The 18,851-nt window shown below is 39.1% G+C and overlaps 1 protein-coding gene across 1 annotated transcript in view; it reads left to right on the top strand.

The window, feature by feature from the left end:
* ipo7 (importin 7) overlaps window positions 1-18,851 on the top strand; it is a 58,697-nt gene that overhangs the window by 26,186 nt on the left and 13,660 nt on the right. Inside the window, exons 7-18 of the mRNA XM_060838912.1 lie at window positions 626-720; window positions 1,038-1,122; window positions 3,274-3,408; window positions 6,762-6,861; window positions 9,440-9,516; window positions 11,536-11,652; window positions 14,450-14,539; window positions 16,628-16,793; window positions 17,416-17,576; window positions 17,822-17,950; window positions 18,097-18,163; window positions 18,243-18,368. Of these exons, the coding sequence (XP_060694895.1) occupies window positions 626-720; window positions 1,038-1,122; window positions 3,274-3,408; window positions 6,762-6,861; window positions 9,440-9,516; window positions 11,536-11,652; window positions 14,450-14,539; window positions 16,628-16,793; window positions 17,416-17,576; window positions 17,822-17,950; window positions 18,097-18,163; window positions 18,243-18,368 (1,348 nt within the window). The remainder of the gene's footprint in view (window positions 1-625; window positions 721-1,037; window positions 1,123-3,273; window positions 3,409-6,761; window positions 6,862-9,439; window positions 9,517-11,535; window positions 11,653-14,449; window positions 14,540-16,627; window positions 16,794-17,415; window positions 17,577-17,821; window positions 17,951-18,096; window positions 18,164-18,242; window positions 18,369-18,851) is intronic.

Genomic DNA, 18,851 nt, shown 5'->3' with positions numbered 1-18,851 from the left:
TTGCTATTGGTGGAAGTTGAATTGGGATGCCATTAGAGATGGTCTAAGTTTTGAAATGCTGCCAAAAAATAAAGCTTTCACTTTAAAAATATGATAAGTATTTGCTTCCCAGATAAATGGGAAGACTTTGAATCAAGTTCCTGTGCAACGTTACTATTTCTCGATAAGCTTTTTGACTTAGTATTAAACTGGGAAAATGTTACAATTTTGAATGTAACCTTTTCTCATCTGTTCCTCTTATAACAGTTAAACATGTGCATTTTATTTCTAAGCATTCCTAATCAGTATTTGCTGCCATCTTTTCCCTGAAAGTCATCTGATGCATATGAAATAAGATTGTTCTTCATTGGTATTCAAGATTCTAAAACGTTTTCATAAGTCAGTCAAGGCACTGGGCTTTTGCAAAGTAATGATAGTGATGACCAGATTGAGATATGCACATCAGACCATTTGCCCGTTTGTTAGCTTAAGGTCCTGATGCAGTGCTTTACATTTCATCTGTGCATTCCTTGCAAAATATTTCCAATATATTTCTTTGCCCTTACCTATCATGGAAGTTATATAAATCATTGTGCCGCAGGTAAATGCTACAGTGATGTTTTCATCATTGTATTTGTGTTTTAAGGAAACTTTGCAAGTTGATGAAGATGATCGACCTGAGCTGCCTTGGTGGAAGTGCAAGAAATGGGCTTTGCACATCTTGGCCAGATTATTTGAAAGGTGATTGCTTTTCACTGTAATGTATAAATAAATTAAGGAACTTTATTTTTCCTCATTTTCTGCTTGTGTTACTCATAACTGGAGTTTTGTTTCACAGATGTCATTCATTACTATGCTCAGTCATCTATACCTTGAGCATTATAGCTGAGATCATTCTAACCTCACGCAGTAGATGTCAATGGGTAACGGTCAGGATAGCCTGAGAATTGTGGCTGTTTGGTTACTGATTTGAAAGCTGCATTTGTGAAACTTGCAAATATGTGACTAAAATTTCAAATGTTTCAGTGCACCTCCTGAAAAGTATTTGTGTCTTCCAGATATGGAAGTCCAGGCAATGTCTCCAAAGAATACAATGAGTTTGCTGAAGTATTCCTCAAAGGTTATGCTGTCAGTATCCAGCAGGTACAGTATAATTTCTGTGCAATTCCTCTAAGCTGTGGCATCAAAGGCATTTTTGTTAGATAATGAGTGACTAGTAACATTTTAAAACTGCATTTTACCACTTTTACTTTGTGTAAATCATGTATTTTAGATCTTTTGTGTTAGGTGTTGTTGTAAGTATGCAAATAGTTTAAGTGCATGAATCACAAAAAGCTAAAATTCAAGTTTAGAAGGCAATGGGAATGAGGTTGGAGTCGTACTGACGTGATTGTTAGAAGTCAATCATCTCTGTTTCAGACCATCTCTTAACTAGTTCCTTAGGTTAGTGTGCTAGATACAGTTGTCTTCTGTATCATCAATGGCCCTCCCATTGTAAGGTCAGAAATAAGGATGTTTACCAATGTTATTACACTGTTCAGCACCATTCATGATGACCCATACTGAAGCAGTCCATATTCAAATGCAACAAGATCTAGATAATACCCATGCTTGGGCTGACAAGTGAGAAGTCACATTCATGCCACACAAATGCCAGGTGATGTTTCTTATTGGAGATGGCCAATCTAATCACCTGCCTTTGACATTCAGTGCTGTTACCATCTGATTTCTACCACTACCAACATCAACACTGACCAGAAACTCAACTGGATTTGTGACATAAACAAAGTGGGTACAAGAGCAGGTCAGAGGCGAGGAGTACTGTGGCGCGTAACTCTGACTCCCCAAATCTTGTTTACCATTTACAAAGCACAATTCAGGAGTAGGATGGAATCTGGAATTTACATGTATGTCAATCAAACAACACTCAAGCTTGACATTCTCCATGGCTAAGTATCCTGCTTGATTGGTGCCACATCCATTACCATCCACTCCTCCACCACTGATGCTCAGAAGTGCATACTGGTACACAATCCTTCATTCAAAATGCTTGGGAATTTGTAAAACAGTGAAATTTTAAAAAATCTTACCCAACAGTAGACTCACTCTGAGTAGCAGGCCCTGAGATGGAATTGAGGCCTGCCAGTGTTGAGCCATGTCCCCACACGTCGCATCTGAGTGACATGCAATGAGTGAGTGTGGAGTTAGGTTAACTGTCTGGACACCAAACAACCTTGTTAATGAGATTACAAACTTCACAAAAAAGGCCGTTGGATTTTAGAGCTTTTCGGATTTCGGAATTTCTGATAAGGGTTGTTTACCTCTGCTACCTACAAGATGTACTGTAGAAGTTCACCAAAGAACCTTTGGTAGCACCTTCCAACCCATGACCGCTTCCATGCAGAAGGGCAAGGGCACCAGATATATGGGAGCACCGCCAGCTGCAGCTCCCCATCCACACTTGGAAACATTTGATGTTCCGTCATTGTTGCTGGGCCAGAATTTGAATTCCCTCTCTAAATAGGATTTTTGGGTCTACCTGCAATGATCTGCAGTAGTTCAAGAAGGTAACTTACCACTGTCTCAAGGGCACTAGGAACAGGCAATAAATGCTGCATGTCAGCAATGCCCAGATTCCACAAGTTAATAAATTTTAAGCAATGGAATATTGGCCTTTATTTCAAAAGGAATAGGGTGTGAAAGTGGAGTGGTTTTGTTGTAGTTAGACAAGGCATTGGTTAGACCACAGTTGGAATATCATGAATGGTATTGGTCCCCTTAACTACCAAAAGGTATACTGGCAATGGATGCAGTCCAGAGAAGATTGACTGACTGATGACAGTGTATGGAGGGACTGTCTTATGAGAAAAGGTGAAGTATGTTGAGCTTGTACTGGTTAGATTTCAGAATAATGAGGGGTGACCTGATAGAATAATATGTTTCTTAGGGGGCTTGACAGGATAGATGTGCATGGGTTGGTTCCTTTTTGGGAGAATCTAGAACCACAGAATATAATCTGAGTGAGGGCTCGTCCATTTAAGACTTGATTGGGAATGTCTTCTGAGGGTATCGACACTTTACCATAGAGTGCTGTTGAGGATGGATTATTAACTAAATTCAGGGCCAATAATTTTATTTTCTTCACTGAGGGAATTAAGTTGTAAGGAAAATGCAGGAAATTGTTAATTGAGATTATGGCTGACCTGATATTGAATGATGGAGCAGACTGGATAGACTGGCCTACCTCTGCTTTCCTGTATCCAAACTAGCCCTTAATACTATATATTGTTACAGGTGCTTTTGAAAGTTTTATATCAATACAAAGAAAAACAATATGTGGCTCCTCGAGTACTGCAGCAAACACTGAACTACATCAATCAGGGGGTTGCTCATGCTGTCACCTGGAAAAATCTAAAACCTCATATCCAGGTAAGGCTCCTTGTAATTTCAATTGCTGCATGTTTTGACCAAAAATTCTGAGCAGTGCCTTTATATCAAAAACATTATAACACTTTCAATTAAGTTCAGTTAATTTAATTTAATAATGCTATATTTCCAAGAGTTTTAATCATGTTTATACGGGGTCAAATTCTCTGATTGTATCAGTTGAGACCTAAACTTACGCATGGAGAAAATGAGGACTGCAGATGCTGGAGATTAGAGGGGGGTTGGAACTGGGAGAAGGTGATAGGTCAGAGAGGAGGATGGAGTGGATAGGTGGGAAGGAAGACTGACAGGTGGGACAGGTCATGAGGATGGAGCTGAGCTGGAAGGTTGGAACTGGGTTAAGTGTGGGGATGGGGGCGGGAATGAGGAAAATCACCTTCACCCTCACCTCCATCCACCTATTGCGCTTTCAGCTACCTTCTCCCCATCCCCTTCCCATTTATCTCTTCATTCCAAAGGTTCCCAGCCTCATTCCTGATGAAGGGCTTTTGCCTGAAACATTGATTTTTCTGCTTCTTGGAAGCTGCCTGTCCTGCTGTGCTTTTCAAGCACACTCTCTAATCTTGACCTAAACTTAAGCTACTTAACCAATGGAGCTACTTTGTCTGTTTCAAATCTTGAAAATGTGCTATTACATGGATGTTCGTCGTCTGAGGCATTACCAGAATGTTATGTCAGGTTTTTAACTGACAGAAACAACTGAGCCAAGTTATGTGCTCGCATTGAGATCACTTTCTCAATTGATATAAAATAATACAGCACAGGAGGTCAGCTAATAAACTGGAATGAGAAGGTGCTTTCTGTCATACTCATCACTAGACCACCCCCCTCCCCAAAACGTGGAAAATTGAAACCCAGTTGTCGTTTCCTTCACTTGGTACAGTCTCAGAAATGCTTAAGTGATAATTGCTGTAACCAGTTAAGCAATCATGAAACTTTTAAAGTTTTAATTCAACTGCTGTTTTACATTAAGGCATTGCCACAGAATACCGGGTGGATTTTGATTAATCCTGAATTGATTGATATATAATTCATATTTGGAATTGTATAACTAAGAAATACTGCAAAGACCTCTTTGAATCGAACTGGTAAATAATAGTTGGTGAGGGTGGGGAGAATCTGTCTCCCAAGTGGCTCAGCTAGTTGTACCACTAGTAGGCTTTTATTCCTACTTCTGGTCTGTTATGTTACTTGGATGTCAGTAGCCCAAGGCAGCTTGAACAATGGAATATAATCAGAATTTTTTTGAAGCAAGATGCATTGCTGCAATAGTGTGAAAATCTGACCTGTACAATGTTTGCAAACTCAAGTGATTAAAATGTATGTGGATCAGACCAAACCAGGTGATCAGCTCACTGTCTTGACCTCCAGCTGCTGATCAGGAAACCTTTTGAGCTAGCTAAATGTACTTTGAAATAAGTTTTTTCTTTTAATTTTTTTACGCAGACAAGTTGTACATTCAAACTTTGACACACTCCAATCTCCTCCTATGTTGTTTTCCATTGCCAATTTGATCAATTAACTCATGAGAACTTGATTGGTTATTTTTTTGTGAAAAGAGGCTTAATTCTTGGTCTTAGCAAACTTTGACCACAACCGTAACTTGCTCAGCTGTTGCCACTTTGGTATTCTAATGAACCACATGATGCTCATAGAATAAAAATTTGATTAATACTGTTTAATTGATCATGTCTGTTTTAATCAGGACTCTAGCCTTTGAGTTGCTGTGACAAGTCAGTCCACTGCTGTTGAGTTACATTATATAATTAACAGTTCCTTTCAGAAAGTGACAAAAACATGTTTAAAACAGTGACTTTCCTAATCATTTAGGTCGTCATCAGGCTTTGTTTCATTTCAACTAAGTTAAATATTTATTTAAAATGCACATGCTGCTTTTTCTCCTTGCCCTTCTTGACCTGCCTGCAGTCCTTTACATGCTGCCATCTTTCATTACTACTTCCCCCTCATTTTAGGTGGCTGGCACTGCCCTCACCTGATTCCATTTCTATCTGTTTTATTTTAGCCCAAGAATTGCATGCAATTGCTTCTCTTCCTGCTTTCATGCTGTTATTAAGAGTGGGCTCTGTGGTACTGTCCTTGATTCTTCTTCTAATTCACAGTTGCATCATCCAAGGGCACAGCATTAATTTTACTTGTATGTTGATAATACGTTGCCACTACCCCTCTTGACGTCACCATTGGCGTGACATCAGACAGATTATCTGACATCTAATCCTGACCTAGCAGAAACATCCTGTAGTTAAATATTAGGAAGAAGAAAGCCATGATTTTCAGTTCTTGCTCCAAACTCCACTTTCTTGCCAGTTCTATACCTCTGTTTTGGCAGTGGTCTGAGATGAAGTCATCTGGTCATATCTTTGTCACACTGAATGTGAGATGAACTTGCAAACGGATGTTTGTGCCTTTGCTAAAACTGACCCTGTTCCAGCTCATCTACCACCTGAAGCCCTAACTTGTGCTTTGTTAGTGCTAAACTGACTATTCCAACCTACTGCTGACCTATCCAATTTTGTCATGCATAAACTTGCAGTTGTATTTTGCCTAATATCTTGTCTTGATTAGGAGCAGGTACCTTTCCCTATTACCCCAGTGCCCTCTGACATCCTCCTGAGTAAACAGTATCTTGATTTTAAAGTTTTCATGTTTGTTTCCAAACCCCTTCAGCCCCGCACCCCTCAAATGTTTGCACTCGTATTATTCTGGTCTTTTCTGCATTCACAATCCTAATTGGTGCACGATTGATGGGCTGTGATTTCAACTACCTAGCCTTCAAACTCTAGAAATCCCTCTGTTCATTTGCCCTTCAATCCTTCTTTTAAGACACTACTTTGTGTCTTTGGGTCAGATGACTAAATTTGACCAATGTCTTCTCATGTAACTTGGTGTCATACTTTGTACAGTGCTCGTGTGAAGACATCTGGGGCAATTCATTTTAAGCACAAATTATTGTCATTGCACAAGGGCAGAGATTCTAAATCAGCAAATTTTCAGGGTTTGGGAGTGGGGAATAGGAACAATTCTGTTGACTTTTTTTTGTGCCTCAATAAAGAGGGCAGTTGTTAAAGTTCCTACTTCTAATCCAGTGATTACCAAGGGACAATTACCAAGGCATTAAGTGAGAACAGTAAGTATGAAAGCTGCTGACATACACTTGTGGCTCATGAGAAGATCGGTCATTTGGGTGAGTTAACTAGGGCTGTCATGTTGAAATTGCACACCAACTAGAACCAGATTTTTTTAGAAAAAAATGTTGAATGAATGAATTTTGAGTTTATTAATGAATTATTATCCTAACACATTTGATATATTTGTAGGGCATTATCCAAGATGTTGTTTTCCCCCTGATGTGCTATACAGATGCAGATGAGGAGCTATGGCAGGAGGATCCATACGAGTATATTCGAATGAAATTTGGTAAGGTATTATTTTGGCTCATAGGTGAGGGTATTAATTGAAAAATGTATTATTTCATTCCTAAAGAGAGAGAGCCATATTGAAAAATAAATGATTTTTTAAAAAAATAAAATCTATCCTTCGACTTTGCCACCAAATCCTTGTGGTTTAAGTTTAGATAATTCAAGCGAACCGCCTCCTTTTACATTAATTCCTTGATATGGTGATTCCACATACACTGTGTTGCTTTAGTCTCACAGCACAGAACCAGACCATTCGCTCTAACCAATCCATGCTAAATATAATCCCAAATTTAAGCTTGTCCCACTTGCCATCTGCTGGTCCATATCTCTCCTAACCTTTTCTATTCATGAACCTGTGCAAATGTCTTTGAATTGTAATTGTACCTTCTAGAGTGTTTTATCCAAGCAAGCACTGTTCATATTGGGCAGAGACAACAGATCAGCAAGCTTCCATCCAACCTCAGCTCATTGAGGTGAATCTCATCCCACTGGCTGCAATGTCGTTTACAGGAATTGCTGGATGTAAATGTTTAGGGTAGGAGGTGGGAACCTGGCAATTTAGCCGTTTGCCAGTGCCATAAACCATACTCCTTACCCAAGAATGTGTTCTCATTAAATTTTCATACATTACGTGAAACTCTAATTCGTAGTCACTGGTATCAATCAGTGTTAAAAGGATTAGCTGAAGCCCTGATAAATTAACTGTAGAATTTCTTTTCCTGACAGTTTGTCACATAAGTTACCTAAAAGTTTATTGGTCTTTTTCTTTCATGGATGTGAGCTGAAACTATGCCAGTATTTGTTAACCATCTTTAATTGCCCTTGAAGTGGTGGTGAGTTGCCTGTTGGACCATTACAAAGATACGTAGGTGCACCCATAAGCTCCTAAGGAAGGAGTTCAATGATTTTCAGCTATTGAAGGAAGAGCATTATAGTTCCAAACCAGGATGGTATATTTGTCGATTAACTTTGATGTGGTGTTCCTATGCATTCACATTCATATGGCTGCCCTTCTAAGTAGTAGAGATTGCAAGTTTGAAAAATGCTGTTGGAAGGGGTTTGAGTTGCTGAAGTGTCTTGTAGATGATACCTACTGATGCCAAACAGGCGGCTGTTGTGGATGATGCAAAGCTTATGTTAGTGAAGCACTATACTGAGCAGGCTTTGGGAAGTCAGAACCTCAATTATTTCTAATTTCTAACCTCTTCTACAGCCAGTCCAATTGTGATTTTCATTGGTAATTCTCAAAATGTTGATCATGGGCATTGATTAAATTTCTCCTCTTGGGAGATTGTCGATATCTGGCATTTATTAACGCGAATCTGAATAATGTCCAAGTCTTGCGACATGTGATTGAGCTTCTTCAATATTTGAGAAATCCCGAATATGATATAATTGTCAGAGACTATCTATGCTCCTGACGTTATGTTGAGTTAATTGAAAATGGTTTGGACTTGACCACTGCGTTCTTTGGGTATTGTTCATGTTTGGAGATGGAATGCCTAAGTTCTAGTACCTGCTCCAAAGATATATAATATCAATGAGCAGGTTAATTAGAAAATATCTACCCTGAGGAACTCCTGCACTGAAGCTTTGGGATGAAGGTAATTAGCTTTTTCAAAACCAAAGCCATTTTCCTTTGCTAGATCTTGAGTCCTTAATTTTGCTCTGGTCTTTTTGATGCCATATTTGGACAAATGCAGTTTGATGTCAAGAACAATAGATATCATCTTTCTTCCAGAGTTCAGCTCTTTAGCTTGCATTTGTGTTGAGACTGTAGTGAGCTCCAGCTAAGTGGCCCTGATGGAACCCAAGCTGAGTATCAATAAAGAGGTTACTGCTGAATAAGTGTTGCTTGAGCAGTTTTGATGGCACTTTCCATCACTTAGCTAATATACGTGGGGAGAGTAATTGGACAGTAACTGGCCAGATTTCTTTTTGTGCTCAGAACGGGGCAGTTTTCCATATTGTCGGGTAGATTCCAGTATTGACTGGACTTGAATAGCTTTGTCAGGGGTATGGTCATACTGGTCTACACATCTTTGATACGAATGGCAGAGTGCTGTCAGACTGCATGGCAATTGCAATATCGAGTATATTCAAGTTACGTGATTTAACCATGTTGAATTTAATTGTCTGAAAACTGACATCTGTAATGCTGGAAATCTTGGGAGGACACGGAAATCGATCATCTTCTAGGTAGTTTTGGATTGTAGGTCTTGAATATATTCTTGTCTTTTATGCTGATCTATTGGGCTTCTCCTGTCATTTACAATACCTTGGAGCCACCTTCTGTAGTTACTAGTTTAATTATCAACTACTGTACATGACTAGATATGGAGGAGCAACGTATTTATAGTTTGAACCTAGCTGATTTTTGAATAAATCTAGAAAAGAAAGATAAAGTATACAGTGAATATATTACAATCCAGGTTGTATTTCTATTTTCTGCTGGCTGTTAAGATAGCTTGTGGTTTAATTTGACCTGGGAAATCAGAATTAATTTGATTTTGATCAATTTGCAGTTGGGGGCTGGATCATCATTATTACAATTAATTCCTGGGTTTTATCTATAGATGTGTTTGAAGATTTCATCTCTGCAACAACAGCTGCTCAGACATTATTGTACACAGCCTGCAGTAAAAGAAAAGAAGTGAGTTTTTACTGTGATATTTAGATATTGCTGTTAGCTGAGTTTTTTCCCTGTAGTTTACACTTATAAATATTCAGACAAAATGCTGTAATTGTTTACTTGCTAATTTAAAATGTGCTCTTTAAAAATCAGTGCTTTAGTCTGCTAGTTTTGTTCTTGGCTGAGGGTTGTTTGTGTATTGCTTTTTAAGTTATTTCTTAAGCTGGATACTGTTGGTCAAAGGAGAATATGAGATCATAATTTGTGTGGCCTGTTTCGGAACCTTCAGTCTGCGTGAGCAGGCAGCTTGGAGGGAACATTGTGGCCACCAAGTGTTTTGTTGACCTTGCAGGCATTTTGCATGTTCAGTAACAGGCTTCATGATTGCAAATTGCCCAAATAAAGAATACAAAAACTAAAGTGAATTGTACCCTAATTCTGTTCAATTTGAGAGAGCAGTAAAATGTTCCCAATTCGATTTTTTTTTCTATTTTCGGGTTTTATGGTAGCAAATAACAGTTTAATGCTTAAGTATGAGTGAAAGTAACTCAGTTTACTTCAACACGGTGTGGTCATGCCACATGCTTCAGAATATTGTGCAAAGATTAGATTAATTCTACAGGGAAATCAGTTGAAAATTGATCAACTTGAAAAGCCAACACAGCTGTTAAATTGCCACTTATTATATTCGTCGTTTAGGATTACAAAATCACATGGCATAGGAACAGAAGTAGACCATACAGCCCATTAATTCTGCTCCATCATTCAGCGGTAACATGGCCAATCTGAGAAATCCTCAATTCCATTTGACTTTTTTTTTCCCCTGTAACCTTTGATTCCCTTACCTCATGAAAGATTGTCTATTTCTGCCTTGAATATGTTTAACCCAACCTCTACAATTCACAACAGTGAAGATTCAATATCCTCAGAAGAAATCCCATCCTCACTTCTAGCTTAAATGTGCTTATTTGTGAGACTATAAGAAATAGAAACAGAAATAGGCTGTTTTGGCCTCTTGAACCTTTAAAATCATTCACTATGATTGTAGCTGATCCAAAATTCCTTGGATTCACTTTCCCTCAACTGACCACAAATCTATCTATTCCAGTTTTAAATACACACAAGGGCTTGTCCCACAGCACGCTCTGACAAGAATTTCCAAATACATTCAACCCTCAGAAGAAATTGTTCCTTACGTCAGTCATAAGTTGGCACCCTTTTCATTTTGAGACTGTGCCCTGTGGTTCTAGACACTCTCAGCAATTACTTGATAAGCCGCTTGAGAATCCTATATGTTTCAACGAGTTCACTTTCGTTCTTCTAAAATCAAGTGAGTAGGGTCTCTGCTTGCTTAACCTTTGCTCATAAGACAATCCCTCCATATCAGGGATCATCCTTGAGTCTTTGCTGAACTGCCTCCAACGAAAGCTATTTTTCCTTTAAATAATGGGACCAAAACTCTCAATACTCCAGATGTGGTGTCACCAGCCCCTTGAAAAGTTGCAGGAAGGTTTCTCTACTCTTCTGCTCCAACCCTGTTGAAATCAGGAGCAACCATTTCCTGATTCTGAGATCATGCCACCTGACCCTAGACTCTAATAAGGGCTAACAAACTCTCTGCATTGACACTGTAACATCACTTAAGAATCTTTTATTTTTATTGTCTAATGCAGCATGATCCACCAGGTAATGCTAAGATAGAATTGTATGCTGGGATTCTGTGATCCAGTCCTTGAATTTCTGACCAACTGAAAGTGTGATGAACTGTTCGCCTATTACATCAGTGCCCTAGCTGCAGGTGTGGAAATGGTTACAAATATATCCAAGCAGAGATTACGAATTCAGCAGTGATCCTTTCCCTTCAAAGCATCTGTTTCAGCCTTGTTCGCTTGGGAATAGTATATGCATAATTTGTTTCCTACTTAGTTCTATTTTTAAAGGCAGAAGTGTGCTAATTTTCCCCTTTTCTACTTCATATTTGTTGATATTTTGGACAATAACAAAGGCTTGTGTAATCTTCTCAATGATTCTTTTATTCAGGTATTGCAGAAAACAATGGGTTTCTGTTACCAACTACTCACAGAACCAACTGTTGATCCACGGAAGAAAGATGGAGCTTTGCATATGATTGGCTCCCTAGCAGAAGTCTTGTTAAAGGTGATTATCTTAGCAGAATGGTTCCTCTGAATGCTGAAGTGATAGAATGTGCCCTTCACATCTGTGGATGAAGTAGGTGACAGTTATTTTGCCATGACAGACTTGAGGGTACATTCAGGTGCCATTCTATTGTGTAATGTCCTGTGCTGCGACCCACTCAAACACTGATGCCACTTCAGTTAACCAGTTCCTTAGTACGTAGTGATACCTTCAGGCCATAGAACTGTGCCATTATTCACGAGGTAAACCCTCCCTCTTCTCTCTTATAGGAATGTGTTGATGTAGTGCCCTTCACATCCAAGCTGTTTTGCTGTTAATAAAGTCTCCATGTCCTATTCAAACACCATGGAGTTCAGTTAGCTGACCTTTTCATTAACACTGGAGCATTTTGAACATCAGAAGCGCTACCACTGCCTGAAAAGGTCATTTGAGATTCATGATCCTGGTAGTTGGGCATCCATGAGACGTGAGGCCCAATATGTGTTTGTAGCCTTAAATTAATTTGACACAACCACACCATTAAAGTACAAAAAAATGTATTTATACTTCAACCTATTCATTTTGTACAATGTTGTTCATCGGATTTGCTTTATTTAATGTATCTTCTCTATCAAACCTGGATCTCCCGGTGGCATAGTGGCTCAATGGTTAGTACTGCTGCCTCACAGCACCAGACACCCAGGTTTGATTCTAGCCTCTGGTGACTCTGTGGAATTTGCATGTTCTGTCTGTGGGTTTCTGTCAGACATTGCAGTTTCCTCCTATAGTTTAAAGGTGTGCAGGTTAGGTGGACTGTCTGTGCTAAATTGCCTTTAGCATCCAGTGACGTACAGGTTATGTGAATTAGCCATGGTTAATGCAGTTTTATGGTATGGGTGGTTTGCTTTTCAGAGGGTCGGTGCATATTCAGTGGGCAGAATGTCCTCTCTCTGCACTGTACAGATTCTATGTCAGCATGTGCACGTATTTCCCACCTTTATTTAACATTAATTCATTTTTAGAATAATCTTCCTTGCTTTCGCTGCTGTTTCCTCCAGGCGCCTCGTGCCAGTTCAGTCCTGGATTGGACATGAGCAACAGTACAAATTGGTCAGACTTTCCGTCTGTTTTGTTGCCAACAGTGCCATTCTTGTAGCAGGCAGCTCCAAAACAGTACCATATATTTGCAGTTGTGCTCCACCTGGTGGGGAATGTATGCAGTCTTATGTATGTGATGTGCTGTCTTGTTAGATTAGATTAGACTACTTAGTGTGGAAACATGCCCTTCAGCCCAACAAGTCCACACCGACCCACTGAAGCATATACCACCCAGACCCATACTCCTACATTTACCCCTTCACCTAACACTACGGGCAATTTAGCATGGAAAATTCGCCTAACCTGCACATTTTTGGATTGTGGGAGGAAACTGGAGCACCCGGAGGAAACCCATGCAGACACGGGGAGAATGTGCAAACTCCACACGGAGAGTCGCTTGAGGTGGGAATTGAACCCGGGTCTCTGGGGCTGTGAGGCAGCAGTGCTAACCACTGTGTCACTGTGCCGCCCTTGTCTCTGATATTATGTGGTCTTCATTGAGAAATTAGGTTGCGTGTTTGCAGCATGTTCTAACTCAGATCTTTAGCAGAATAATTTTGTACCTGTGCCCCTTGTGTTCACAGCAATCAATCATTTATCTCTGGGGAGGAGGTGGACATGTGACAGGTTTCTGCATTTGGATGCCTCTTGGAACTGAAGAATCCCAGAGTAGAATTGCATTTGGTGGATGACAAAGAATAAATTATTTGGAGTGGGGAAATCTGTTTGGAGTCGTATGTAGCACAAAGGGAGATGGTTGTAGTTGACATCTCTGCAGGATATCCTCAGGGTAGTGTCCTCTACAAAATATCTTCAGTTATTTCAATAACTTTCCCTCTATTATAAGATTAGGTGCTGATGATTACTGATGGTCAGAACCATTCATGACTTCCTGGTGCTAAAGCAGTCAGTGTCCAAATGGAGCAAGACTTAGACAACATTTAGACTTGGGTTGTTCAGTGTCAAGTAATATTTGCACTGTACAAGTACCAGGCAATGACATCTTCAGCAAAACAGAATCTAACCTTTGCCCCATGTTCTTCAGTGGCATTTCATTGCTGAAAAGCCCACTATTGACATCCCAGGGTTATCACTGACCAGAAACTGCACTGGACTAGATATATAAATATTGTCGGTGTACAAGAGCAGGTCAGAGGCTGGGGGTTCTGCAATCAGGAGCTCTTGTCACTTGGAAACTTGACCTTCAAGTCAGGAGTACAACGGCATGTTCTCCATATTGCAACTCCAACAACACAAGCTTGACACTATCCAAGATAAAGCAACTGCCTGATTGGCACCCCATCTCTTACCTTTATTGTTTGCAACCACTAATACACAATGGTAACAATATGCATTATCTATAATATGAACTACAAGAACTTCTGCAAGACACCTGCACACCTTACAACCCCTGATTTCTACTCACCTCGGAGGAAAATGATAATAGAAGTATGGTGGCACCACAATTGCTGGTTAAAAATCCTGAATTCCCTTTATAACAGTACTGTGGATGTGCGTTCAAGAAAGCAGTTTGCTATTCCAACCTCTGGCAGTTAGGGATGAGCAATGAATGTTGGCCTACATAGCGAATTTTTAAAATGAAGATGGTTGAAGAGTGAACACAATTTAAAGAATATAGAGTGTACTACTTGCTTTCTTATTTGTACAACATTAATTTATATGCACTGTCTAATCCAGTTACATTTGTTTGTTTTAACAGAAAAAGATCTACAAGGATCAGATGGAATTTATGTTGCAAAACCATGTCTTCCCACTATTCAGCAGTGAGCTTGGCTATATGAGAGCAAGGGTGAGTAGGTGTACTCAAGTTCCCCATTTTACCCTTTTGCAGTTGGTTCAAGATAGGATCAGTCTGCCTTCTCTTACTTCCATGTTTTGTCATCACATTCTTTAAGTGAGAACAGACTGAGGCAGTAGCAAACTAACAAAACAATTCTATTTTTTAATGGAACAGGACAGCTGGCAAAGCCAGCGTTGATCACCAAACCCTAACTGCTCTTGGATTAATTGGCTTGCTCGCTCATTTGAAAAGGCAGTACCCCACTACCTTTGCTGTAATCCTGCATTTCCCATGGCTAATCCACCTAGCCTGCATATCTCTGGACATTACATGGGTAATTAAGCTTGATTCATCCACCTATCCTGCATATCTTTGAACTGTGGGAGAAACCAGAGCACCTGGGGGAAACCCCCATAGGCATGGAGAGAATATGCAAGCCCTGCATATGCAGTTATGCATGGGCAGTGTTGAACCTAGTTCCTGACATTGAGGTAGCAGTGCTAATGATTGAGTCACTGTGCCATTTAGTGTGCACATTGTACCAGGAAGGGATAAGCCATGAGTCCTGGCACTAGGATAAGACAGACCAACAAATTCTACCTATTGACTGTTCTTGTTCCCCAGAGTTGTGGTGTTGCGTAACCGGTTAGAAATGTTAAGTATAGCTCAGACTTTGTGGGAAGCATATTTGGGAATCAGCTAGGAAACAATTAATTATGCATTTTATAATACTTCTATTAATGAAAAGAGTTGCAAGGAGCAAAAGGCCTGGAGAACTTTATCGAGATAATTATCTTTCAAACTCTGAGATCAGATTCTGGTGAATGAGGTACGTCAAGTGTTAGGCCATATTTGGGAATATTATCATGACATCATATGCTTTAAATTAATTATGAAAAGGTGACCCTGAGCAATCTGAAATGAAAATAGAGCGAACCAACCTTAGTGGCTTGACAACATTTTTGTTGCTGGTAAATTGGAGTTAAAGATCGACAGGTAAAACTAAACTTGAACAATGGACTTTTAAGAGGAAATATAATCCAGGTACACTTCCACAAGGAGAAATTGCACAACAAAAGCCAGAATTCACTGGATGACAAAACATAGAAATAGCGATAAAACTGGATGTATGGTAAATGCCAGTTTGATAATGCAGGTGAGAGTCGGGTTGAATATCGGCTTCAGAGAGAAAAGTTGAAAACTTCTTTTAAGTATGAGAAGATGCAGACAGCTAACATAAAAATAAATTGGAATAGTTTTATAGGCATAGAAACGGTAAAACAAGGAGTTAAATGAGTTGGGCTGGTTAAGGAGTTAAAAACGAGCCCTATAAGTGGAAATGCAGGGCTTTGCTGAGGTGTTGAATGACACCTTTCATCTCTTTTACCCAGGAAGGTAATTCTGACCTTAAAATACAGAGTTTGAATGCAAGAAACTTATAGTGAGCCTTTGCTTGTTTGGTCTCCAATAAAGTATTGTGTCCAATCTGAGCATAACTTTCTGAAGGATATGAAGACATTGGAACAGATATGGAAAAGTTTTGAGAATGTTTCACAAAATGAGGACAAGTGATTTGATCAAGGAAACTTTTAAGAAGTATAGACAGTAGATAATTTTTTTCCCTTTATTAGTGGAAGGGTTGAGAACCTGAGGAAAACGATTTAAAATGAATAGCGAACGCTCCAATGGCAACACAAGGACGAATCTTTTTATATAGCAAATGGTTTGAATCTGGTGTGCGTTGTCTGGAAATCTAGTGGAACTAAATTCAGTCATTCCTCTGAAAAGAGAACTGACTAATAATCTGAAGAGAATAAATTTGCGAGGTTAAGATAAGGTTTGGGAGTGCAACTCGCCTTCTACACAAAACTGATACTGACGTGGACCAAGTGGCTGCCCCCTACATTGTAACCATACTTTAATGATATAATGTCACATTATAGTCTTGGTTAATTGCACTTTAACAAGACTTTAACTGCTGTAACTACATGGAAACTTGCCTAATATTGGTTGTCCAATAGAAATGGCTGGTCACTGAATCACAGGTAATCAAAGTGTGAGGAGTGTAACATTTGACCTTTCAACTTTTCCTTTTAGGCTTGTTGGGTCCTTCATTATTTTTGTGAGGTGAAGTTTAAGAATGACCAGAATCTGCAGACTGCACTGGAGCTGACCAGAAGGTGCCTGATTGAAGATAAAGAAATGCCTGTCAAAGTGGAGGCTGCTATAGCTCTTCAGGTCCTCATCAGTAACCAGGAGAAAGGTAATAAAATCCAATTCAGACTTCCCCTCAATATAGCATTGGTTGTGACATTCATCTACCTGTGACTTTGAGAGGGTAAGATCAGATGAAATGCAGTGAATTACTGATATTAGCTCAAGATCCTTAAAATTATGGTCATAAGCATCTCTAAATTAACTCAACTACTAGATTTTTATTATTACACCAGAATTGTTCATATTAGTTATAATGCAAATTTTCTACCTAGAAAATTCAACAATTTTGTCCTTCAGCAATTGAGCTAGTTGTTTAACTGTTGTTCGTGGATCTTTGCGCCAATCAAATTGGTCACTAACTAAAGGATTTTGAGATATTCTGAAGCTGTTAAAGATGCTATAAAAATGCAACTTTATTTTCCTTTTCTTAAGAAAGATAAGGACCTAACCTGCCAGACAGGAAACAGACTTCAATGGAAAGTAAATTGGATAATGTGTTGTGTTGTTTAAGCAGTTTAAAATCAGTTTGTCTGCATTTCTATTCATCAGATGCAATTGTGCCTGGCATCAGGGAAACTTAGGATATGTCTATTATTTGTTCTCAAGCCTTTTAGCTTTAAGTCTAAATAATTCTGAGAAAAACTACTTCATATTTTCTCCTTCTGCAGCCAAGGAGTACATCAAGCCTTTTATCAGACCTGTAATGCAGGCCTTGCTGCATATAGTAAGAGAGACTGAGAATGATGACTTAACTAATGTGATTCAGAAAATGATTTGTGAATATAGTGAAGAGGTCACCCCTATTGCAGTGGAGATGACTCAGCATTTGGTAAGCAGTTTATGTTCAATAAGCTTGCAGATTAAATAATATTGTCCATGATAACCACAATTCCAGAGAGCTCTCCTTCCGTATGTTGTCTCCCATTTGCCATACTGCTCAGTCACCTTAGTTTTGTTCTGAGCAATTGAACCATTGCTTATTTCAATTGTAATAAAACGGAACTATAAAAACCAACAGTTCCTTCAGCTGATCCAGGGATTTATAATAAGATTAGAGTTTTTGTTTTAATGTAGGCAATGACCTTTAACCAAGTCATACAGACTGGCCCAGAAGAGGAGGGCAGCGATGATAAGGCAGTAACCGCCATGGGAATTCTTAATACTATTGATACACTCCTTACAGTTGTGGAAGATCACAAAGAGGTTGGTTCTTCAGATGGCAGATTTTATTTGAACATATGTTTGTTACTTACTGGATTGTTTGTAGGTTTGCACCCTTGTAGTTTTGGCCTATGATATTTATTACTCAGTCAAGCTAATGGATTTTGAACTTCTCCTTTCAACTTCAGATCACGCAGCAGCTGGAAGGTATCTGTTTGCAGGTTATTGGAACTGTCTTGCAGCAGCATGTGCTGGGTATGTAACGACTTTTACATCAGTGCAGCACCGTTATCTTGTGTTTTGTAGATTATTAAGTCCATGTTCTTTATTTCAGAATTTTATGAGGAAATCTTGTCCTTGGCGCACAGTCTGACTTGTCAACAAGTCTCACTACAGATGTGGCAACTTTTGCCTCTCGTTTTTGAGGTGTTCCAGCAGGATGGTTTTGATTATTATACTGGTAAGGAAAAAAGTGTGGTTCATATTTGTTGTACACAAGACAGCAAAGGGAATTTATTTAGAAACAAAGTGGTGCGTGGCAAATATATATGCAAATAGGTATAATATCCATGTATTCAACTCAGTAGCAAGAGCCCAATAAAATGAAATAGTTGATATCTAGTTGAGTATTCTCCAAGTATGTATGCCCATTGTCAGTCATTTCTGCCTGACTTAGTTTGCTAATTCTTGGTCATGATGTTCAATTACAGAAGCCTGTAACATGGAATTCAGTGCTGGCTGATTTGTTGTTGACAACATCAATAGTCTCACCTGGCTGAAGTTACATAACTAGCTTAAACATATCCCTGCGTTTACTGATGTTGGTTGATTTATTGTGCTGGATTTAACATGAGATGTTCATATCATAAGCTCCTTTTGTGTTGAACTAGTTGTTCAATTGCTAAAACTAGCAGAAAATTACCAGGTAATTGCTTCCAGTAAA

Source organism: Hemiscyllium ocellatum, chromosome 18 (assembly GCF_020745735.1).
Source record: "Hemiscyllium ocellatum isolate sHemOce1 chromosome 18, sHemOce1.pat.X.cur, whole genome shotgun sequence".
Lineage (NCBI taxonomy): Eukaryota > Metazoa > Chordata > Chondrichthyes > Orectolobiformes > Hemiscylliidae > Hemiscyllium > Hemiscyllium ocellatum.
This window is presented reverse-complemented; position numbering and strand designations above follow the sequence as displayed.